The sequence below is a fragment of the Rhea americana genome, unplaced genomic scaffold (genome assembly GCF_003343005.1).
Source record: "Rhea americana isolate MKP2758 unplaced genomic scaffold, rheAme1 scaffold_149, whole genome shotgun sequence".
NCBI classification, from domain to species: Eukaryota; Metazoa; Chordata; class Aves; order Rheiformes; family Rheidae; genus Rhea; species Rhea americana.
This window is the reverse complement of record NW_028185583.1, coordinates 398,190-424,223: the sequence shown is the minus strand read 5'-3', so window position 1 is coordinate 424,223 and position 26,034 is coordinate 398,190. Positions and strand designations below refer to the sequence as shown.

Here is a 26,034-nt window from a genome sequence, read left to right as displayed (position 1 = left end):
ATCCTAAAGCTCAGTTTAGCACAGACAGCTGCAGAGCAAGTCTTAGCTTCTTAGTTAACTATCCCAAACATTGTCTAGAGAGCTGCCATTCCTGCCCTGCCTTGTTGACTGCAGGGCCACTGCAGGTCTACTGCTGAAGAGACAGTACTAACCATGCTGAAATGTGTAAAATTAGCATTTAAGCCAAAAGAATGACATAGCCTTCCGTACAGTGTAGAATTCTAATAAGATTAAGCTTTAGCAAAGAAAAACATAAAAGATATAACCTAATAAAATCATGATCTATTCTGAATAAACTGTATTATACATGTTTGGTGAATGAATTATATAAGTTTAATGAAATTACACTGCCTTATAAACAGGATACAGTAAGTAGTAATGGCAGCTTTTCTGTATACAATGCAAGAAAGTAAGGGAGAAAATGGGCATTATTAGAAAATGAGTTTAGTCAAAACAACTTAAAATCAAAAGGAAAGATAAAAATAGAGTAATAATTTATTAAATTTTGCAACAGTGAGCTTAGTGCTTCTTTCAGTATTTTAGGTAGGATTAAAGTAAAAAAAAAAAACAGAATCTGTAATTCAAAAATATCCAGGAAGATGCATGTAGTTCTTAGAGGAAGAATGGATGCATGTGAGGTTGGCGAAGAGTGGTACAGCCAAAAATCTTAAGATCTGAGGAAATTTAATACTCTCTCAGCATCTGGTCAAAATTTTATTTATATTACTGTAGTATATTCTGTGTTTGTCCATTCCATCTTTTCATATGATATGTGGTAGTGGATTCCATGCTGTTCACACTTTTAAGCCAGCTGGCATATACTCTGTCATGTTGATACCATGCTGGAAATGTCATTTATGCAACACAGCTGAGATATAGTAGCACTTCAAAACGAGTTTATCAATTGTTGTCCACTACGACAATATTTTGTCGTGGGTATTTTGCCCATGTAAAAAGCATACTTAAGTAGGCTTTTTTATGTTAAAAATTAAAGAATTTCCAAAGATTTTTGRCAGTTTAATAAATTTAAGCTTAGTCTGTTGTCGTAAAGAATTGTACATGTCTTTCTAAAAATACTAAAAGGTATTAGTATTATTTTAAAACTACTTTAGCACAGCCACATTGCCTCTCCAAGAACTATGCTGTGACTGTTTGAAAACAATTATCGGAGAGCCAAGAATCATATAATCTGAGACTTACCTCCCCAGTAAACGTAACATAATAATTTTTTTTCACAGATAAAGTAGAGGGAAGATGGAGAGTGAAGGGAAGAGGTGGCTGCAGTCTGATTACAGCATATATCAGGATTTTTTTCATTTCATTTGCTGAAAATTGTGAAGCATAATAAACTGAGAGGCACTGCTATAAAAATTACATTCTAGGAGCCCAGATTTATTTTGGTTTTCTACTTTCTTATTTAAGTTGTTTAGTTTACAAAAAAAAAAAAGTTGGTTTTCAGTCTGTCCAGATGACAACTCATCTTATCCTCCGACAGGCAGAATTTTAAAATGCATCTCCTCTTGGAAGCACAAGGTCGGATTAAAATACATAGCTATATCCTCTTTCCATAGTTCATAGTATGTACTTTCCTACTTGGGCTTAAATGATTTAATACCTGCGAAAACTAGACACAAGAGTCAAACAAGTTTCTTTTCCACATTTAATAATTCCATAGCTGACTTTATTCTTTTTTCTCGTTTGTTTAAAACCCTGTCCTTGGTTACATTTAGACGATCCTGGTAGGCTTCAAAGAACAAGACTACAAGAGGTTAGCTAGAAAGTATAGGATGATGTTTAAAGGAGTCCCTGGACTTACATTATWTGGCAAGGAATTAGGCGTGTTTTATAAGCTCTGATTCATATCATATGACTAGATCATGAAAATAAAGTCAAGTCAGGTCTCCTTACAAGGCCTCACATGTGACATCCTGCTTACAGGAGCTTTTCCTTCCCTCAGTGAAGGCTGTGAAGGGTGAGGGTGTATTGGATAAGGGCAGGGCTAGATGTTTGTAAGGCTGTCCGTCACTGTGGAATCTGTGCACTTAACAAACTTCAAACAGTTCTTCTGATAGAAAAAAGTATAGTAGTTTACTAGTGGAATTTAAGTTTTAATTTTGCATGTGTGAAAGAGAGAGAAGTATCTATTTCAAGATTCCTAACCAACAAACAGTTCAAAGTCAAATGTGTTCAGTATTCCTTTGGTTTATTCTCTTTTTTTCCCCTTGTCCCTTATTTTCTACATGTATTTGCTTTCTCAGATGACTGGCTTTTGATGGGCAGGGTCTGTGTACTTCTCCTGTCGTGGAGAGGCCTCTGCAGAAGCCTGCTTCAACAAGCCAAGGTACCTAAAAAGGCCGTAGGACTGCAGGCCGGTGGAAGAAGGTTGCTTCCAAACTGATGCAAGGTCTGGCTTTGTGCCACAACCTAAGTMAATTAGTGAATCTCCTAGAGTGATGCTGCTCTTCCACCTCAGCCTTTAATATACAAGCCATTTCTTGCAAAGAAGTAATGACTCTTAAGTAGTTCGCAGTATTTTTCCAGGTGTTTGCACTTCAACTTTAATTAATTGTGTATGTAGTAATTTGACATATTACACTGACCTGTGTTTTAATACTTAAAATGGTGTTGGCTCTTGCTTTTATTTCTTTGTATCTTTATTTCATTTGTCTATAAACACAAAAATTTCTTTTTTCTTATCTAACACTCGTTTTGCTTCTCTGATACGAAGATTTAGTACTTGACTATGTATTGTTCAGCTTCTGCTTGCTGTTAAAAATTAAAAAAAAAAAGAAAAAAAGGAAAAGAAATGACAAGACTAAAGGTAAAAGTGGGTAGAAACAGAATGGCTTTGGACAAGACAAACCAGTAGCTTCGTGCAGTCAAGAGTAGTAGGAGATTTAATAAACAGTTAAAGCCCATGGCTTCATTCTGTAAACCCAGTACATCTTCTATAAAAAATAGTTTGTTATTCAGCTTAAGTGCACTTGCTCAGCGTATTTCAACTTCAGATAACTGGGCTGTCACAGGGTGCAAACTGTACACCACAGGTGTCTATGTACTGACAGATACACAGCAATCCAAACCAAGCATGGTCCCAAAATACTGAGTCCAATCAGTTGTGTTTACAGTGGGCAAGCAGATAAAAATATAGCCTGAATTATTTCAGGGTTTCTTAAAACACGGTCACCCTAATTACTGAAGCATAATACATTTATATATCAGATAATAGTGCCTAGAGGCTAACAGAATGAAAGCAAAAGTGACACAAGGTGACAAAGGGTGGTAACAGATATTCTGAGGTTAGTAATCATATTCTTGTTATTTCAAAGGAAAATCAGACCATGTTCTGTATATGGCAGATTGYAAAATGTGAAGTATTTGAAAATTAGAGCTTTCAGCAATTTGATTTCACATATTGGTAGAGCTGAACTTCTGATTTTTATTGCTCCTGCCAATACTGGCATCCTAGCCAGGGTGCTGTGGGCTCACCCCTGACAGCTTAGCACTTTCAAGTATGAATTAGTCTCCCAATAAAATATGTTATATCTGCAAACTCTTAAGATTTCTTTCAATGCAGTATTACCTTTTAGTAATGGAAACTTGCYTGGGTAAGAGAGGCACAAGTACTAATGTATGCACATGCAGGCACTTTATGTGCAAACATGGGCATTCTGGTGTGTGTTAAAGTTCCTTCATTTTCCATGCTATCTTGTTATTTTTTATTGATTTCTTGACTGTTCCTAGTATGTTTTATTCTGGCAGCCCCCTCTATTTGCCAGCCTATTCTGCCTTGTTGTAGAAAGGGATGTATTGTAATCTTTAAAACTGATAAACTGAAGAACAGTGAATTGTCCATTATCAAAGGCAGATAGAGGAAAAAATACTCATGAATAATAGTAGTGCTTCCACAGCTTGTTCCGGTTCTTCTGCCCTGAGCTCTAAGGAGTGCGTCTGATTACACGAGTTAGCTTGAAAGAGTATCAGACCACAGGCAATGAAACCCTAGATTTGAAGAGTTTAATGTGAGTTTTCTGCCTTGTTAAGAATARTGACAGAATTTCCATTGACCTCCATTGTGCAGAGATTTTATCTGCGCTGTGAAGCTCTACAGAACAGGAGAGGGAGGAGTCTCCAYGGCTTGGAGAAAGGTTTACAAGGAAATACATTTTCTGACATTCAACCTGAGAGGCTAAGGCTCTAAGGAGCTGAGTTAGGGGAGGTACAGAGAGGTCATTGGCTGCTATCCTTCAGTGAGCATCTTGTGACAAAATGCCCTTCCTGAAACAATTCTTAGTTTTCCCATAGGAGACAGACATATACAATTAGTTTATTTGGTCCTAATCATTTATAAGAAGCACTAAAAAATGTTTTGGTATTTAATTTAAACAGATACCGCTATTTGAAATAAAATCTTGCTTGCTTGTTTTCATTCTTCAATTCGTAACAGTTTTCTCTTGTTGCATCTTAAAAAGTTACTTCTCTGCTAATAAATCTGTATTACTGAAATATCCGTAGTTTTCATTGCCATTAATTTTCATTATTTATCAAAGCCTTATGGGTGTTACAATATCAACTACATTACTATTTGCCCCTCTAGACTTCAGTGGAAAAAAATAGGGGTTGTAGCTTACTAATAAGCTAACATTTTATGCCTGTTTTAGTGACTTATTTTTGAGGACTCTGCTTACAAACTTCTGCCTCTCTCTTGCTGTTACATGGTGTAAGGAAGGTGTGGCTGTTTTCTGTCAAATTTGTGTTTGTCATTTTCTAAATCACTGTTTTCCATCAAACTGTACTTAGAGACAAAAATTGGAAAATATTTTCTCCRTTATGCTATGATTGCTTACATTTCAAGAAGAAAAGGCAATTAATTGTTTAACATYCTGGTACCGTTCCATGTATAGATTGACCACCTGCAGATATTGAGGTCCTGGTTTTGAAAATGGGATCCCAAATCTGAGGTAACGTCAGGGTATTTTGGAGAATGTTGGTTAGAGGGAGTTGGGACAGGTTTAGCTCAGTTGGTTAGAGTGTGGTGCTGCTAATGCCAAGGCCGCAGGTTCAGTCCTTGTACGGGCTATGCTGAGGGTTGGACTAGATGATCTCCAGAGATCCTTTCCAACCTTATGACTCTATGAGTTTCTACTCCCTTGCTGTGAACTTTTCACATCCATTCTGCAAAATTCACACTAAAGAGCATGGATTTTAAAAACTTTTTTCAAACCATAAACCACCAATACCTGTATGTTATGCCTTTCCTGTGCCAGACCCACAAAGGATGTAAATGTTACTGACTTTGGGTGTTGAATTTATGCTGCTGAGATTCATGCAGTTCTGGAGGTCTGGATGTTGCCAGTTGTCAGAAGAATATTCTTACAAATTCTAGAAAAGAAAGAATTATAACTAACGTACGTGAGTAATTTGTGTGGATAGCTAGAAATGTTTCTCCTGGAACACTGTGGGATTTTTTCACTGTTCCTCAATGTTCAGTAGTTCTCAGTAAATACATACTTTTCTCTTTCTTGCATGGATTTTTCTGGTAGTTTGGGGGGGGAGGGTTTATTCTTTTCATAGAATAGTTTCCTTATACTTACTCTCTAAAATCTTGGGTACTTTCTTTTCCTCTAGGAATTTTCAGTTATTCACTGTAATGTCATTACATTTTCCCTTGAAACACAGCAGGAAAATGGGGAGAGAAGTTGTTCAGTTTATGATTGACTAGTGGATGTACCATTTCAAATCCCTTGGAAACTGGGTGTGAGACTGTCTGAGTCTATGTTGCCTTGGATAGATATCATTTCAGGGAATCATGGTTAGAGCTGCAAACAGTCTATTAGTCACACATCCAAGCCCTGCCAGTGTAATATTGTTTCCTGCAGTACATTATTGAATGTTTTGTCCGATATCAGTTTGAATGACTCAAGCAATGAGGCTTCCACCACTTCCTCTGAGAAACTGTTCCATGGTCTAATAGAACACACTGTTAGGAAATATTTCCTGGTACTCAGCCTAAACTTTTTTACACCCAGATTGATCTCATTACCATTAGATACACTTTTTTTTTTTTCAATCCTGTCTTAAATCTTTTTCCTTCCTTGCCATTCATATTCTTGAATGAATAGTAGATGGCTAACATATCTCCTTTTAAGTAAAGCAAATACATAGTTAGTTCTTCTATTCCTTCTCTCCAAATAGKCCATCTGTTTGATAGAAAAAAAGGGCCGAGTATGGGGAGATTTTTTTTTTTCTACTAAATGCTTATTTCAAACTCATAATATGAAAAAATGCATTGTGAGCGCATATGATTATATGGCTCCAAGGAGTCCCAAATTTTATTTAAAATGTCTTTCAAGAGTTACGTAGAAACTGATAACCTTTGCAAGCACTCGTTTGAAATAATACCTATTTCTAACTCAATATACAATTCTAACACTAATGGTCTGCTGTGTTTCATGGCTTCAGGGAATGTTTTCCAATGTTGCTTCCTCTATGTTCTATACTATTTATCAAGCAAAATATATATATCTACATTGTGGAGAGGGGAGAGCACTGGCAGCAAAAGTGCAAGCAGTTCCTGTATGATGATGATGACAGAGGATATTCAGGGAACATTTGAAGGTCTGTCATTCACAGCTTTACAGCCAGAATTTACAAGTATTTGCTTATATCATTCTGCATCTTGGCCACATTGTTGAGGTTATATAACGGTTGTTGAGGTAGAGAATGTACTTTATTGCATCCAACCATTACACTTCTCTGGATTTCTTTCTAGTAGTCAACATCTGTTTGGTATTGAAGTGTCTAATATTGTTATTCCAACTTCCTCACTTTTTCCCTCCCTCCTCCTCCTTCCCTACCGTATTCCAAATTTGGGGCCACTATCTTGAGGGGTTTTTTTTAATGACACTAATTATAGTCTAAATTCTTCAAAAATATATGCACATAATAAATTACATTTTGCAAAAAGTGGGCCTTTCCTATTCGTATTTTTTATTGATGGTCTGCTGCTTGATATGAGGTCCCAATTAGAAGAGCAGCTTACAATTAGATTTTTAAACTAGTGTTCCATGCTTGTTTGGAAAAACATCTGGTATGTATTTTAAGCATATGTTTATGTTTTTTGATGAATCACTATACAATGTGGGAACCACACCAGTATCTTACTAATTTCTTACCTGAGGTTACCTGATGCGTATGGGTTTGTGACCTAGGCTTCAATCTAAGTGAGTAAACAAGCTCTGAGCACTTTCTTTGAACTGTATTAAAAAGGATGAGCAAGTTAATACGCCATCAGGCAAGAACATTCCTRAGCTAACTTATTACAATTTTACTAAGCTAATTAGGAATGAAAAATGCAGTGATCAAACTGAGATCAAGTAAAGTTTGAACCAAATCAGTGGGTTCAGATTATTAAATTACCAATTTAATACCATGGATAAGCTCAGAACATCACAAGCAAATACATAAACAAGATAATGACAAATCAGTGACAGTTTTCCATCATGAAAAGAAAGTAGCTTGAAGAACTCTTGCAGCTTGAGTGTTTTATTGCTGTTATCTGAATTGAATGGATAGATTTGTCAAAGCCTTTAATGCATGATGAATTTCAGTGAAAGTCTTTTACTTCTGAATGGACTGTCTAAGGCAGAGAGAGGCCTCAGAGRCTGCTCCTGACGCAAGAGAAAGAGCTGCTCTTCTTTTTCTTTGCCTTTGCTTTTATAGGGAGTGCTTCTCACTTCTTCCACCATCCAGGACAACGTTATGGCTTTGTGGCCTTTGCAAGGTTAAGGAGGGGGTGATCATTAGAGTCCAGTCCTCACTGAGCTGATGGTGGAAAGCTCCACCATTGGAACAAGCCTTCTGTGTACATAGATTCCTCCAGAAAAACGAACAACGATATCTCTGGGGGGCTTTGCCAGGATCTTCTGGCTGAGGTAATGGACACCAAACCCTCTGTCAACAAAACCAAAATTTTAAAGCTTGCTAATTACCTAATCAATGCATTTTCTGTGCACTGGCATTTTCCTTCTCAAAGCATTTATTTCAGTGTTCTCAGAATGTGAATATTTTGGACAAAATATTAGAAAACTAATTTAAGTGAGCCATATTACTTACACAGATAATTTTCAGTCTAAAAGCACAAGTGACTTACGTTTTATGTGAACAATTCTACTCATATTAAGCAGCAGGCATTTTCCCATTCCCCATGTCAAATCTGCACTGGTGTCCTCATGTGTGCCTATCTCTGCACCTGTTCTCTACCAAATGTCTGGTGTTTTCAGTGTTCTAGAATTGGTTTTCTTTCTGTGCAGGTTATCCAGGCTGTCTTTTTTGGGATCTGCGTATTGACYGACCTTTCCAGTCTTCTCACCAAGGGAAATGACAGCCAAGAACAAGAAAGGCAGATGAAAAAGCTCATTTCCCTCCGTGACTGGATGATGGCTGTTTTAGCTTTCCCCATTGGAGTGGTAAGTATGGTGTAACTGGTCTTTACTGAATTGGGAGAGCAGGTGCTATTTACTGATTGTTTTCTGGCTGCAAGGCTTTTTGCACCTCTTGGAAAAAGACTRTGCAGAAAAAGAAAAGTGGTAGAGGTGGTTTTATTACTCTGTATTTATCTGGCGTATAAGGGATTACTGATGTTACTAAAATTATTTTGAGTTCATTAAATAAAAAAATGTACTTTACAATAGGAACTTGATTGTGCAAGTCATTTCAAACGTGAATTTTACCGGTAGAGTCTTAAGAGTCAAGCTGTGCTTTTTTAGTGTCTTTTCTCATCTTCGATAGTGATAAAAATGCTGACCGAGATGTGTTTTCACATTGTAACAGCCTGACTGGCATTTAAGCTATTCTGTCATGGAGAAGAAGGGAAACTAAAGTCTAGATTGCTCCCTATTAATCCTACAGGGCATTCAGAGCTAACAGAGGAAAATGGGGGAGGAAAAGAAAGGTTTTTCAGTAGTGTGAAAAGGCATACAGACAGAATTGAATAATATGATTTTTTACAGGTCTTTTTCAAAGTAAAAGTATTCTTTGGTTCAGGTTCTCCTCTACTGGGACATTGCGCTTTGCTTTCAATGGCAAAAAGTGCTCAGTGTCTTGAGGTGTCACATACCACACATTGAAAGCAGTTCTAAATTCAGGATTTCACAGATTTTTACAAGTGTGATCTACTCAAAATAGTTCTAAATTTAGTACATTAAAAAAAATGTGAACCTGTAATTGAAGTATTATTTTATTGGAAATTGGGATCAAACTATTCCTAATTTTTAATTTCAAAAGTTCAAAATACAGTATAATTTTGTATACTCAGAGATGCTTCATTAACAAGTGATTTCATCTTTTATGTGGGCTTTCACAATACATGAAGAAATACAGAATACTCTAACAAAGTTAGAGAATGCAAAAAAATGTGAAACACTGTTCAAGTATTTCCTTCATAAAACGCCCAATTGTTAGCCTTCACTTATTGCATGGCTTATCTCTTGGGAGCTGCCATAGTTCTCACTGGGGTAATGAGCTGCAATTCTCCAGCCATAGTAGAAGAAACACCTATGTCAACTAATACAATTTATAAAAATCTATGAATAAACAGGCTTGCAAATATRAATTTTATGTGTGCAGAGATAAATGATAAATTTGTGTTTGAAGGGAAGCTGGGAATTACAAAGTAGTTGTGACTGTGATTGGCAACAGATGCTTTTTGTACTGTGTTGATACTAGGAATGAAAAAGAACAAAATTACATTATTTATCTTTATTTAAAGCTTTTAAGTGCCTTTTTCAATCTGCAAGTGTAAACCTTTGCATGCATCAAAACACACRTTTTCCCAACCCTTTTGGCTCTCTTGCTAGTCCTCTCATGCTTGCCATGACATTCAGGATTCAGGGATTCTATTTTAGCTTCACACTGATATCTGTGTACTTCTCCACCCTTGCAATGTTTCTAACCTTGAAATGTTTCAAGATCTTTGAGCATCTCACCTTTCTCTGCCTTGGCAATACTGAGAGAAATTTTAAAATATGTGTTCTGAGCCTTTCTTTCATGCATTATTTCTTTTGCCACTGATAAACAAGGAGTACCTACTAGTCATTTCCAGCACTGGAAGTACTGTTGCRACATCTACAAGTTTGCAGGTCCCAAGAGAAAATCTGCATACCTGAAAGCTAGCTCATTTCTCAATGGTTTACATATACACAACAACTTCCATTTTACTCACAAATTCCAGAAAATAGTAAGAAGGGCCATGCTCATTGGACAGGTACTCTTCGTTTCTAAAGGTGACCTTTCCATGGTGAGAGGGAACAATTGTTTACCACACTTTTTTTACTTGAATTTCTAAAAAAAAATGTATGTATCTATAAAGCCTGAAAAGGTTGTTTTTATTGTTGTTTCTTTTCCTGGCTACCGGGAGATAAACAGTAGAGCTTCAAAATATATCACTGGCCTCAGTAACCTGCCTGAGGCTTACATCTCTGAACATCTGGTCCTGCATGAGTGCAGCTCCTTCCTGAAACTAGATCCTCTTTCACTGCACTCATCACATCGCAGTTACTACTTTTTGAAGCATTAGCCAGAACCGTGGGGGATGGCAGAAAGTGACACAAATTGACCTACTCATTGGGGGCTTTCTGCCCTGTGATAACAGGTAGGAAAAATCCTAAGCCCAAAGGGAGCAAATGTCCAGTGCTGGTTGTGTTCTGTACAGAGTTATTTATGTGTAAGAAAGTATATAGTCAAATTCTAATACGTCGGAGGTGCTTGTTAGGAGGAGGTTATTATAAACTGGAGCATCTGCAGAAAAAGTTAAAGTTCCTTCATTTCCCAGATTCTCTCACAGCTTCTTCACTCAAAAAGCAACACAAAACAACAAAAAGACACTCAACAAAACAAATCAAGAGAAGTTCAAATATGGGGTTTCAGGGGTGTTTTTGAGAATCCCCCACTTAGCTTTCCATAGAATTTCTCAGTCGTTTCCAGTAGTGACATGATGAAATCTTAAAACAGAAAGATTAAATAGATGTGAATAAAATCCATATTGAGTTTCTGATGCAACAGCAGTGGTCATGCGTAAATACTTAACATTACCTTAACACCTAAATTATTTTTATTACTGAGTGTTCTATACAGGGCATGTTTAGGGAAAAACGCAAATACTAGGGAAACATTTTAAAGCCTACTGACTAGTTTTTCAAGAGCTAATCAGCACAATTTTTTTCTTAATTTCCTGCTTCCTGAAGCCCTTGAGATGGCTTGTTCTGAAAAATAAATGAGAAAAGAGGGTTCCACTCCCAAGTCAAACAATGATGTGTGAAAAAAAATGTAACAAAATAAAGCTTTTCATTTTTAGTGCTTCCTAAAAAAGTATTACATGTAAGCCACCTGGGAAGTCTGACCACCAACCTCCTTCCACCTTTGAAAGCGAAGTAAACTCCACAGCCCAAGGCATGCAGTCTCCTTGGGTGGCTTTACAACAAATCAAATCTTTCAAAATCTTTGCAGCAAATCAAATCTTCTCTAGTGTTGTGTAGTACTTTGTATACCCCCAGGGCTCAGATAAAACTGTGAATTGCCAACCTATTGTTAGGTTTAGGAACATCAGAAAATAAACATGAACTTCTTTGGAGGACCTAATGAATGCTATTTACCTTTTGTTGCTCTTTCTAGTAAAGGTCTTAAAAAATGAAATCAGAAATGAACAGAAATTTTTTCTATGCAGTAAAGCATTATTCCTTGAAAATCTCTTGGGGCAACACTTTCTAGCCTTTTTTTTAAGCTAAAGCCCTTTTTAAGCTTTCTAGCCTTTTACTGTAAGCTTACGGTACTATTCAAATGACTGAGAGATCAGAAAATGTCCACTGAAAAAATGCTTGCATAGGCATTTAAAAAGTTTGTTACTATTTCTCATCTGTCCTGTGTGCACTTAACACCTCTTTATCAGTGTAAAGGAGTTTTATATTGGAAATAATTTACACTGCTATCATTGTAAAAAATGGCCTTTATGGAGAAAAGATGAGCTTAAAAGTCAAAGACTGTATCAACATTTTTAGACTATCCCTATTCTTTTCCATTTTTTCAACATAGATCCAAGATAGTTGCCAAGTTTCCATAGCTAATTAGTGTTTTGTGTAAACTGTATATAGTGTTATCAATATGTTTCTTGTAATTTGTTCGATACAAGAGAAAGAGGTGATAAAATGGGCATTTCTAGGTACTTAAGCCTGTATTTAGTGGAAACAGGAAGAAGAAAGAAAATGTGTATTATTAGATATTAAAAAAGAAACTGTTGTCTAGAAAATCACAAACTGTGCAATTTATATATTTTATATTCTGTATCTTTAATAGCTCAACTATTTGGCTCTGAGTCTAAACTAGCAAGAATGTTCTCACTTTCTTTATATTTTAAATTTATGTTTTAAAAAATCTGTGATACAAAATAGATAAAGCCAGACATGCTTCCTTATCTCTTATTTCTATGTGGTATTTTAAGCAGGCACTGGTACAATCAAAAGAAAAGCTGATCACCCTTCTTCATTTGAAAATAAGTAATGCTTCTYGGGGATCTTATCACAAGTATAGATGTGTAGGCATTTGCTGCAATGTCTCCTACTTATCTTCTTATTTGACCAGCCTACAAAATAGTTCTATTTCCATAATGGAGAGGACCTTGCCAAAATCTTCCAAGTTTAGATTCTGCCCTTATCTGGGCTGAAATAGCAACTTGTGATGAAAACATGAGCTAGCAGTAGTACTAGTAACTGCTGAAGTCTCTTCTCTGAGGAGAATCTTTCCTGATTTTCAGCTGCTGCTTCTTGTGACTTACTTCACTGGCCCTTATCACATTCAGTTGGTGAGATCTGGAGCTACCATTAGATCCCATCTAAAGCCAGCTCTGTGCCAGTTTGTACTTGCTGGGATAAGCCTTTAGTAACAATTTGCTTCTRTATGTTATGTCTTTAACTATCAAAGATGCTCATAGACAATATATTTTTACTTATGCTTAATCAGAGCTGTCTTGGGAGACAGCCAGAAAGCTTACCTTTAACTGCATAGCAACATGCTTAGAAGAAATGTTGGTCAGGGTCAAAGGTTTTTTTTCCTTTGTCTTGAAACTATCCAGGAACTGATTGAACTTCACTGTACAGCATAGCCAAAACCGAAACTATRTAGTGCAGGAAAACAAAGTTCCACTGGGTTCATTGTTCATTTGTATAAGATTTCTCAGATGGGTTTATGTAAAACAGCAGATTACACAACTCTTCTTGCTGGCTTTCCTCTGTTAGTTTTTCTTTGCTTCTATTTGTGGTATTTTGATAAAGCCACTTGTTTTACCTTTTGAATCACCAAAAATTTCCCGATTTATCCTTTAAAATTTCTTCCTTGCTAGTGCCACATGTTCTTCTCATGTCCTTCTCTGAAACTTCGAAGATAGATGGCAAAAACTGAAGGATATATTTTCATCAAGTGRGAAAAGAGTGTGTTATTTTTGGCCCTCTGTTTTGCTGCTGTGTATTTAGTTAGTGATACTCTGTGATAAGTGACCTCTTCCATATTCTCAAACAATTTTCAAGGCATACTTGCAAATTTGAGGTTGTCTTTGGTCTGTAGTGTCCATAGAATAGGGTAAGTAGCAAAAGAGGGTCTCTTTTGTTCTTTTGTATAGTGCTTGAAATTACACTGTTTAACCAGTAAGTAATTTCTGTCTTTGGCAGGTTGATAGTGTTAGGGCACCCCTGTGCAAAGAAGCATAAAAGCAATTGCTGTTTTCTTCCTTGAATTCCAGTCTTTGGGTTTGTCTAAGGAGGAAGTGGAAGAGTGACGTTTGTGTCATTTTACCTTGAGATGAAAGAAAACTATGGGGGTCCTTGAAAGTCTCAGCACGTGTATGCACATGCATGCATATGAGCAGCCTGTTCAGCTCAGCTTTTAAGAGTAGTACCGTGACTCTGTCCACAATAGCAATGGACTGTGCCATAATGAAGATGCGATTATAATCGCAGGTGTTACAATTCTGAGTGGGCCTTATATGGGCAATATGAAGTAGTAGCTCACTAAATCCTGTTTTTCTACAGGATGACTGTATGTGATCTAGCCAAAACCCAACCCAAATAAAATTATACCATACAAAGGTATGAGAATAGTAAAGAGGTGGTTTAAAAGTAGCAGTGCAACAGTTGCTTATTAATCAAAGTGGGATAAATTCAGGACCAGTCAAGGAAGCTAACTAAGTAGTGTGTCCTCGTTATAGTTCTTATTTTATCCAAATGAGCTAATTTTAAAAAAGTGAAAGTGAACTATTCAATCATTGGATGGGATCTTCCCCAGGGCACTGTTAGCTGCATGTCTGTATGTCCCCTGTGATAGGTTAGTCTTCTAACACTTTATTTTTTGCGCACTTCCTTTACCTTATGTCTACCGTGTGTGCTTTGCTAAGCAGCATTTGCCGTCTGTAACTCCAGATGGTTGCAAACAGCTAGGCTGATCTCATTCCATCCATTGGCTGACGTTAGTTAAGGGACAGATGGCACATCGCCTCTTTTCTTATGTTTACCTTCTTGGCAAAGTCTATTGTTTTATTCTACTTCTTACAAAAATCACAGGTCAAAACATGCCAGCTTTGTTATATTCACTGTAATACGGTTCAACCTAATCCTGTGTGATTTTCCTTGCTATAAAACTTCCTTGGAAAAAAAACCATCATCAGTCTTGATCTTCATGTACCTGGGAATCTGTTTTCATATCCCAGTTGGTCTTAGCAGGTTCTCAGACCCACTGTAATAATACATGACTTCTAGGAAGCCGATAGAGATGAGGATACTTTGCTTCCATTTTCCCTGCTGTTCAGCTATTCATACTTTGGCACTTATGTGTCAGCAGGTGTGTAGAAAGCTATGCTGTGCCAGTGCCAATACTGGCCCAGAAAAGAGACTTCTTGTGGGGTACTTTACACTTGCAATATTTTTCAGGCTGTCCGTCATAACCTTTTTTTTTCTTTTTCCCCTGGCATCTGTGCACTAGTCAAAGGGTCCAAGCTTAATCTGACCAGGCACCAGTAGCCATCATAACAGATGGACAAGTGTGTTGGAAACCAAGAAACTATGTACTGTATGCACACTGAGGGAACAGTGTAGTGGTTCAGATCATTCACATAGCTGTCTGCCCCGAGTGTGCATGTCGGTGGTTAGAACAAGGTGCCATTGATAAACTGTAACCTCAATTTTAACTTTCCAAAGTCAAAAGCATATGAAACAACTTATACCTACACTACCACACATACTAGTAATTTGCTGACCTTGCTCTGCTGACCCTGTATTTCTTGCACTTTTTCTTACTGTCCCCTCATATTAGCCCTAACACATCAGAGTAAGATAGTGGCCGCACTGGTTCACATGTAACTGACCACTTGTGTGCTGATTTCACCAAAATCCATATCTGTTGTCTCTCAAACTCAGTCATGTCACTTCTGTGCAAAGATCTCTTTATACTTCCTGAAAATTGTCGTTTATAAACGTCTAGCTTACCTGGTTTTACTACTGTAATCAACAGGCCTTTTATTATTTATTATGAGCTTAAATTCAAGGTAAAATAGCAATTATATTTTGATTATAAGTCTGCACTCTATGTTTTCTCCCTAGTTAAGGAAAGCTAAAACTAATATTTCTTTGTATTTTTGTGYTTTAATATTGTCTCTGCTTCAAACATCAGGGTATCTTTTAAAGATTTAATGCACTCTTTGGCAAAAGCTTAGGCTAGTGCACATTCTCTCTGAGCCATCTGTCCTGTCCTGTCCTGTCTCAGCTTAGAGGGAAGAGTGATCTTTCTTTAGGCTCCTGGTAAATAGTCTCTGACAAGAGCCAAGGCAAATTTCATATTAAAAGTGAGCAGGACACCTGAACTATTTTCTGTGGAACCCAGTCCCTGAGTTGTGTGTGGAATACTTCAAGAGTTATTTTTTTTAATAACCCTGTTTTGATGACTGACATGAAAAAGTACAAAGAGCCATCTTTGCAAGAGCTTCTGTTGAGGTGAATGCCTCAAATTTGTATGTTCTATGAATTCTAAATCAGATTTTACCTAAATTTTTCATTTGTTTTCTCTCCTGTTAGTGGTGAAACATTATTTATGTGCCACATCTGCTACTAAAATATAGAACTCGGTTGTAACTTGGCCACAGGCATATAAGTCAAAAAATGATTTTTTTTTCCCAGGCAGAATGTCAAAAAAAGAAAAGAAAAATTATAACCCCAACTAAGGCAAAGAATAATCCAGACTCACACTGTGGCTTAAAGGAAGATTGAATTGAAGACCAATCTGTGTCTGTTCATAGATCATTTTTTAAATCCCTAATTTTGCTATCTGAAATGTGTAGCTAATTGCTCAGAAGTGTKTATTAAAAGAGTGTCTTTCTCTTTTCTTTTTCCTTCTTAGTTTGTTGTGACGATGTTTTGGAGCATTTATATCTATGACAGGGAACTGGTTTACCCCAAGCTGCTTGATAATTTTATACCAGCATGGCTAAATCATGGAATGGTGAGTAAAGTGATGCAAACCTTTTCTTCCTTGAGACTTTGAGTCATACATTAGGTTGAAACAATGTGGGGATTTGATCCTGTGCCTCCAACATCCGAGGCTAATTTGGGGAAAGTATGTTTACTGGACTTGTTTGTAGAAAAAAATCAAAATAACTACTGGTTACTCAAATACATCAAACTTACATAGCTTAACTTGCATCAGAGTATTTTTTAAATGTGGAATTAGGTGCACTAGCACAAAGCTGTAGCAGTTTTTAAATTGCTGCATCAGTAATTGTTAAAGTAGTTTCATTAGAACAAAACAGACCTTCTCTTCCATCTCTAGCAAGTCACAATGGTACATCTGTCAAATGGGACATTCCTTCTCTCAACTATGTGTTTAAAAGGTAAGGGAAAATGAAGACCACACTTTGCCAACAGGTGTTCACTACTGTTTATGCAATACTCAGAGCTGAAAAGCTTCATGCTTACTTCACACTTCTTATCCAGGTGTGTCTGTGCAAGATGTTTTACTATCACTTTGTTATTCCTATCAAGGCATGGCAAACCATTTGGATCTTACTGAGCTCATCCTTCAGGGTGTAAATGCTTATCAGCACACCAGGTCAAGATTCATCCATTAACATTGAGCTTCGTATGTTGCCCTTTGTGAAGTGGGGCACGTGGCATTGCTATTTATTTACTTTCTAAATTRTGTCTCTAAATTCTCTAAAGGAGCAGGATGAAGGTTATTACTAGAAAGAGGAGCATCAGCTTTGGCTAGATACTGTAATTCTACTGTGTTTTGAAAGGAACAGCCTATTATTATATGGATATGGAGCTGAGGAAAGTTTCTGGTCACTCTTACTGTGCATGTTCAAACTGTCTTCCCTTGAGTTTTGAGGTCACACACTTGCACATATTGGCTTTTCTTTTCTCACACTGCCTCAGTGGCAACTCCGATGACCTTTCTTCCAGGTGACATTCCACATACTGAAAGTGCCTAATCTATAACATTTTTCATGAATGTACATTGAGAAGCCGTTGACAGCAAATGATCTTGTGTATTCAGGAAGTCTCCTCTGTGCCCCAACCAAACAGCAAATCAAGCTCATGTTGTTCTGTAGAAATGTATACCTGCTGAAATACTTAAAGGGGTCTTTTGCTTGAAATTTTTGGATATTGTGGAGTTTGCTGAGATGAATTGTGTGCAAGCGTCTTAGACATTTTTATTTTCAATTTGAAATATTGTAGAAGGCATTTTTGAAAGTCTGTTGTAAAAGAATTGTTTGCTGTGTCAGTCCCTATTTATCCAACTGTTCCTTTCGCTCAGTCACAGGGGAGACTTATGGCTGTTGGGCTTTTCACCACCTTTCAGTCTAATTCTTTGTGATGTTTGAGCCATTATTTTATCTTCACCAGCTTTCATGCTAATTAATTCTGATGCATTGCCCATCATAATGTGAAGAGGTTTAGGGGATAAGGGTGGAAGGTTTGGGGAGAAATCTTTTCTTCTTAAACTACCATGAGAATGCTAGCACTTCATTTATTAGCAGAGTTACAATTTTGACTAAGAAATTCTAGAGAATATATTAGAAATGCCCTTGGTGAAAGGGTTGGAATTCTGGCAATACAGTTTTAGAAAAGTCCAAATCCGTGGCTATTGTTTTTTACTGGAATAAACATTCATTCTCCACTTTCCTTGCACATTTTGACAGCAGTTGCACAAAATTCAGCGATAATTGTTCTGAACACAAGAAGGGGGGTTGTGCTGAAGCCTAACCTTATGCAACAAAACTCACCAAAGAGTTTTGTTCACCCTTGGCAGAATGAAATCTGTCAATGAGAACTGGGTACTTTTGCATCATTGCTGATGAGTCTCTCTTCTCTGTGAGCTTCCCCTACTGTCCCTGGTGCCGCTCCTAGTGATCTGTGCTCAAATGTTGCTTCACCTGTCAACAATGTCCATTTTTTTTCACAGTGCTTTYCCTAAATACAATTTTGTTAGAAAACAAGCCAAAATAAGCAGAAAATTTCAACCAAAACAAACAATTTCCACACAAAAGAGGTTCTCTACTTTAGTTGAAAAGTCATATTTTCAAAAGTTTCTGACAGAAATATGACCAGCTGTAATAAGTTGCTCAGCTGGCAATACTACTCTGCAAAATCTACAAGTAGAAAAGGAATGAAAAGCCATGAAATCTGTGTCTCTAGTAATCGCAATCATATTTCCATTAGTAGTGTGAACATACATCAAAATCCTCGAGAGTATTCATACATCAAAACCATTTATGTTGAAGGGATTGTCTTGAAGACTATATGAGAAAATTGTTTAAATGGCTGGCCTGATTCAGTGCATTGGCCCAGGCAGAAGTGGTCTGTGCAGCACTGTGTGCGCCACTTTGTTAGGTTATAGTAATTTATTGCCTATAATCATATACAACTACATTCTCACATACACAGTAATATCTTGGTAATACTCAGAGATGTGACTCCTTCTTAGCAAYATTTTTTTCAACATCTAAAAAATTCCTTATTTTAAAAAATTCCTCTCTAGAAGTGGAAAACAAAGGAAATGAACTGGCGATATCACAGTTTCCACAAAACCAAAGGTCATGCAATCCCATTACCAGCTCAGTCTTAATACTGTTACAAAGTTTTGTAGAATCATGGAAAGATTCATCATTGTATAGAAAGGTAAAAGTCAAAAACTGTTAACCAGACTATAAAACTGCTATGCTGTCAAGAATTGTATTGCTATTATATATATCGTAAAAGTTAACAATATATAATTCCTGTCTACAGAAAGATCTGTATGTGTTAAGCGGTGTCTTGTGGTCCAGATAGAACTTCATAATACAGCTTTGTGCACTTGTAACAAGTCATCACTAATAGAACTGTACAGTGCCACAAGCTGATACATTTCAGTCAGTTGATTCATTCATAACCAATGCAGCTATGCTAACGTGATTTCAATGGGCAACAATTTCAGTTCTTTCATGGTTTCACTACAACTTGAGAAGACATCCAKGCGATCAGTAGCTGGGTTCCTGTTGATTTCGGTAGGGTAAGGATTTCATCCCTGTGATTTTGTGAAGGCCACATCTACATAGSGCAGGTTAAGTTTCTATCACTAGAGATAACTCCCTATCTAAAGACAGTTATCRGAGAATAGACCTCAACTTAGGTCTATTTCTAAAGGGTCAAGTTTACTTACTTCCTGTAGTTATCAGACTGTATGCAGATGAATGCATCTTTGCTGGTTACAATTTTAGTTGSCAAATTACTGAACTATTCTGTCAAAGATGGTTCATGTTTTGAGCGCTGTCCTGCACTTTTGATCTGTATCTACCCTTAATTCCACAGGCAAATATTTTTTCCCATTTTCTGATGGCTGTCTTTTGTATTYGATCTCTAACATTAGGTATGTTTTAATTAAAGGCTAACCTAATCTTTAATGTTAAAAACTAGYGTATCATATTTTCATCAACTCCGTTCATTTCACTTCTCTGTGTTGGAACTAGATATGATGTGTGGATAGCACCTGTTTCCAAAAGTTGTACTCTTGTCGATACTAACAAGGACTATAAAACAAGAGATTGCCCCTATTCTAACTGATGAGCCCATAAACAGATCTCTAGCCTGAATTAATTTAAGCTTGAGTATTGCTGATTCTGAGACAGCTTCCATGACATGAATGCACACAGTGTTTATCCAAGTTAGCATTCCAATCCAGCAAGACTTTAGTTTTTCAACAGTTCTTTTAAAAATTCTTTTTAAAAATGTGAATCACCTTTTATTTGTGGCAAGGAAAGTAAAACACAGAGATCGAATTTACTTACTGAAGAGTTTAATGGCTTTGGAGATCAGAAATGAAAAATTGTTTTCATACAAAAATGCCAAAGGAGAGCTTAGGGAAGGGGAATATGGTCTGCTTCTGTGGAGCTGGAAGATTTATTGTTGTATGAATTACATGCCATCACAATGTATAGTAGCTCTTCCTGTTTTCTAGTGTATTCTTTTTATGTTGTTTACTGGAAACAAAGGCATCTAGAAAAACAGAGGTCTCCTCTATTCTTGTWTTCAAGAGTATACATGACAACTGGGACAAATAGTAGACATGTAGGCAAGTTGCTGAGATGCAGGGACCTGTCCRAATGATACATCTCTAGCTTCTTTCACAGGTTTGATCTCTATCCTTACTGCTGACTGCTCAGCTGAATAGCTCAGACCACTGGAAAGTGGTWTGGATTCCCTCCTACTCTCTATCCTACTGTTGTTCTTCCTGGATGTCTTGTCTTAGGTTCCSTGGGCTTGGCTTGTTTGTTACAATGTTGTTTTTTCTGATTGAAAGCTTTTTTTCTCAATAATTCAGCCAGTATACAGATAGAAAAGCTATTCAAAGATCAAAAATTATTCTAACTTGGCATATACAGATTGGAAGGTCCAAAACTGGTGATTTTTTTTTGACAAACCTGTCTGTCCATCATTAATTGGGTCATTTGCTACGTGGTGCTTGCTCTGATGTACAGAGATGTCCTTTCTTTCAGCAAATAATGTCCAGATAGCATGTTGCCCTAAAATCATATTAAAAAATGACTGATTTGAAAATTTATATTATAGTCCTTGAGAATGCTTTGCTAGTGTAGTATCATCCTATTTAAAGACTGTTTTTGTACAATATATTGCACCTTGGTAATGTCTCATGATGAYTTCTAGAAGATACTTAGCCTTTTCCTGGATTTGTTTCTAAGTCTGTGTTAACACCCTCAACATGTTCCAGCTTAAGTGCACTTTTTAATTTATCTGTATTTTCATATGTGAGACGTGAATGAGATCTTTAGTGCTTGAGCAAGTAGTTCTCACCTATAACATAAATTGCAAAGTTTTCTGATGAAAATCATAGGAAATATGTAATATAATTACAAACTTCATTTCCTGCAGAGTACCCAATACTAGATGGCTGTTATCTAAACATCTATCTGATGGAAGGAATTGCAATTGATATAGGTCACTTGGGAACCCAGAATATTTAGCAAAAATAGTGAAAAAAGTGTTGCTGGATTTGTATACTTCTTGCCTGTTCATGCTGTAGTTTCGCTGCCCCTTCTGRTATCTCTCTTCATTATCTACCAATTCCACAACTAGAACATGAATACAGTAGTACCAGTTATCCCCATACCCTGGGGAGAAAAACAGCAACAGCATAAAAGCTTTTTTTGATTTTCCATTACTTATGTGAAGGGCTTGGTAATTGGTTGTATATCAGAATTTGTGATAGCRTAGTATCTGAAAATTGAGAAGGGCTTCTAGACAATGACAACAGAATTATATGAGTGACATCCTCTGATGCTGTTAGGAAAACCCCTTTACCTAATACAGTAACAGCACAGTGTTTTTTGCTGGAGTAGGAAGTCAGCCTTAGCAACATTATGTGTCTGCCAGAGGCAACTCTACTGTATAGTAGGTTGAAGAAAGCTTTCTAACTGAACACAGTRTTGAATACTTCTTATTATTTATTATATCCAGTAATCTAGAGAAAACACACACACAGCTCTTTCCTTACACTTAAAAAAATGATATTAGGGGAGCTCTTTATAACATATATTTGAGTACCTAGTAAGAGCTGAACATTCCTGTATGTAAACCTTACTCTARAAGTGAGCATTACAAGTGGAAGGTCTGAAAGGTCTCCCCAGATCAGATCTCTTTTTGAAATTTGCCTTCTGTTGTTGACAAGGTCACATAAGTCATTCTGTTTGCACAGAGGATGAAAGCATGTCATGTCAACACCAAGTCAAAGAAGGTGACTGTCAAAGGAGGAGAGAAGGACAGAGAGAGGGAACAAAAAGAGATCAGGGAAAGATAGTTGAATAAGAGGAAAAGACAGGCAGAAAGAAAGAGAAAAATCAAAAAGTGAACTGATGCTGTTCCAATTTATATCTAAAAAAGGAAAAAAAAACAGATGAGAAGAGAGAATAAAAACGAAGCCACAGAATAGTGTAGACAAGCTGGAAGATACACAAAATGGATCAAGGAAGAAGGGGAAGGAGCAGGAAAGGAGAATCAAAGAAGCAGAATAGTAAAAAGAAGGAAATGAAGACCATGTTTTCTTCCCATTTCTTTCCATCACTTGCCCCAGGGAAACTTCCCTGAGATCTGTTAATTAGTGGGGTTGAGAGGAAGGAAATGTCTTAATGATGCTGCTAGTGAGACGGGTAGAAATATTTCTGTTGCTGTTGGACATGTAAATAGGTTTATAGAGTAGATGTGGTAGTATTTACATGGTGATGTACCAAAGCTTCAAATCCTTGTAAAATGCTTAGTGATAAAACTACACGCAACCTATTGTTAGTACGAGGTCTGGGTTCATATAAATTGTATCTGTGCGATGTCTGTGGACTGATGTTGGTGTCTCTGTATCTCTGTATTTTTATCTAGCAGTGTGGTGTGTTATCTCAACTCTTTGTCTAACCCTCAAAATTTCACGTCTAGTTTTGAAAACAAGCCTATTTAGAGGGTGCTTTATTTTTTCATATTAGCTGATATGAAAAAGTTCACAATTAGTTGCACTGTGTATTAAAACAGTCAAATGCACTGTTTGCTGAGAGTTGTGGGCATGCTGGAAGCACCAGAGGTAAGAAGTGTGCTGTCTCTATCTCAGACCTTCCTGCTTGAATAGACAAAGCTATGTGTTACTCTGAAATGAATAATGATGATAGTAATAATCGTAATGATCATAAAAGCTCAAAGCCAGATTTTCAGATGAAGTTGCTCATGTAGAAGTTCGGTAGAGAGATTTTTATAGGCAAAAGAAATGACCACAGAAAAGCCTCAAAACAACATACAGAGGGAGGGAGTCTTAGGGAGTCTTTCCCTGGGTGTGGAATACAAAGTGAACAGAGTTTTCCTAGAACCAGGATTTGTTTGTTAAATGAGCAGCAATATGGAACTGAAACATCATTTGTTTCATTCCCATAATTCTGACAATATTAAGAATGCCAGTTTATTTTCTTTTTCAGATTCACTTAAGATTTCAGTGCAGCTTATATTGCACACCTAATCACTGCTAGAGTCATGCACAATTGGTCTGCAATGTTTAAGCTAGTATATTTTTGTGATGCTACTGCACATTTATCAGATTTGCAGGTTGTAAATGTAAAATAATGTTTAACCTCAAAATAAATAAAAAATGCTTTAAGAGCTGGTATGCATTTCTGAAAAGAATTTGTCTGCCCTCTTCTCTTCTTCCTTAGTTAAAATTAGGCACTTGTTCTGTCTTTTGACATAGTGGAGTTCTGKTTCTTTCTTGGATTTTTTCCAGAGAACATAAGCAAATGATAGAATCAAACCATAAGTGATAGTATTATGATTAATAATAAATACATTCAGGTAGGGTCTTTTATCCAGAAAAGAGCACATTTCTCTGGAAAAAAGATTAATATAGATTTTGGCGGGGAGGGTCGCTTATTCAGAAGAAGATTTAGTATGTCTGCTGCCTGCTATAGGTTGTATGTTGTAAAGCACTCCGTATGCAAGTCATCCTAGATGTGATCACTGCAAAAAAGTTTTGTCTTTCTAGCAGGCCATGCAAACACAGGGAGGCATGCAAATATCTTTTTGAAAKTGTATTGTTTAAAACTCATTTGTTATCTATCTCTGTGCATTTAAGCAGACTATACTTTGCTCTGTGATTACTTTAGCACTCAGTAAAATGCAGTATTGTGTATCCTTGGACACACTGGTTAACATTCGTTAGCACTTAGATAAGAGTTAGTATATACGTTCAATAAAAGTTCRGTTGTACTATATTGTACCCCACTGTACTAAATTCTGCTGTTACTATTCACACATGTGGCAAATATGACTTAATCAGACCGCAAATATTTTGCAGCATTCCATGGTATCTCATTTATTTGTTTAATTTGCCGCTATAGCAACTGAATTCCATCCTTTTAGATTCTTTTTTTCACAGACCTATGATCTGCTTGGTTGAAGCTTGGCAGACAGCATTTCCTTCAATTGAAGACATATGCACTAACTCAGTGACCAGATTTTTACCTATTTATCATTGCTGGAAAGTGGGTTATTTCACGTGGACACAATACCAAAAGAATCTGCAGAGCTGATGAAGGGGCTGTGAGCCCAGAAGCTTATATGCTTTTTTCCAGCTATTGAAGTTGGTGAAATAAAAGATATTCTTTCTCCATGTATCCTGAGATCATTATAGCTACAGGAGCACTAATATAAAGAGATATTTTGATGTTGTTTTTGTAACAAATTATCATTGTTTAAAAGTACCTTTTTTCTTTTTTCACTGCTGTCTTCTTACATGCCTTTGTATTTGGTAACAGACAGCCTTTCTGCAGAAAACATTTCATATTTAGATGATTAATATATTGAAATAGTGCCACAGCAGTAATGTTTTATACATGCTGATCTGCAGAAATTAAGGATTTGGGGATGACCTTGGGAATTATTCTTGTTCATTGTGGACTATAAGCATTTGACAGCACCTAATTTSTACCCTGCTGTTCAGTTGAATGCCCCTGTTTTTACTTTCCCACACAGATACAAATAAGTAGAAACAATGTATATTTTTAGTACCTTGTAGAACAAGGAAGGGGAATATGCTGTTCTTCAGTCAAATTCAGCATGCAGCATGAGGAATGTTTTTGACAGATGTGTTAGCTATTCCCATTAGTCATGCAGGTCCAGAATTATTCTGTCTACCTTTRGGCATTTAACTCAATCACTGAAACCTAAGCCTAGTTGCCCTACTCAGTGAAAAAAAATCACCTTTCTGAAGTGTCTTTTTTTTCCCAGAGAGACCAAAAAGATGACTAAGGTGACCGCWTTCCTCCCTCTTACGCTACAGGAAGGAAAAACTTTCTAAGCAGGAAAAACTCAGACAATAAAGAAGTAGAATTGGTTGGGGAGATGTTTAAAAATGGCAAAAGTCAGACCAATGGCCAATATAACCTCTTACATCTTTTTTTTTTTCAATAATAACTGATATCTTTTAATCCTTCATAGCTTGCTTTCTCTTCAGATTAAGTACCACTGCACATCTGAAGTGCTGTTTAAGCTCTCTTGAAATTTCAGTTTTATTTCTAGTTCTGCCACTATTTTACAGAAAAATCTTAGAGAAATTATGTAGTGTTTGATAAAATCAGTTTTTAAATCATGTCTGCAGTCTGCAGGGCTGTCATGACAATTAGCGAAAAAAGTGCTGGCCCTTAACAGGGTTCACAGTACTGTGCTGGATTCTGGTTATAAAGTGTCCCAAGTAGGGCAGCTACTGTAACAAACCAGACTTTACAAGCCTGGGTGCTGCTCTCCGCTGTGCTGGTGGTTTGCTGGGAGTTCAGGGGTATTTCCCTTTAATGTGCCTCCACGTCCTGTTTGTCCAGTTGGAATGAAGAGGYCAGTTGTATTCTACAGATTACTCTGAGATTTATGGATGCAAATGCAATTGAAGAGCTAGGTAGAAGCATTATCTGTTCTTCTGTAGAACAGA

At 36.8% G+C, this 26,034-nt stretch overlaps 1 protein-coding gene across 2 annotated transcripts in view; it reads left to right on the top strand.

The window, feature by feature from the left end:
• Positions 1–26,034, top strand: part of AIG1 (androgen induced 1) — a 129,227-nt gene that overhangs the window by 31,830 nt on the left and 71,363 nt on the right. Inside the window, exons 2-4 of one of the 2 annotated variants that reach the window (XM_085299266.1) lie at positions 2,259–2,341; positions 8,313–8,468; positions 16,432–16,533. In XM_085299266.1, the coding sequence (XP_085155392.1) occupies positions 2,259–2,341; positions 8,313–8,468; positions 16,432–16,533 (341 nt within the window). The remainder of the gene's footprint in view (positions 1–2,258; positions 2,342–8,312; positions 8,469–16,431; positions 16,534–26,034) is intronic. The other variant, XM_085299265.1, reaches the window with a different exon arrangement.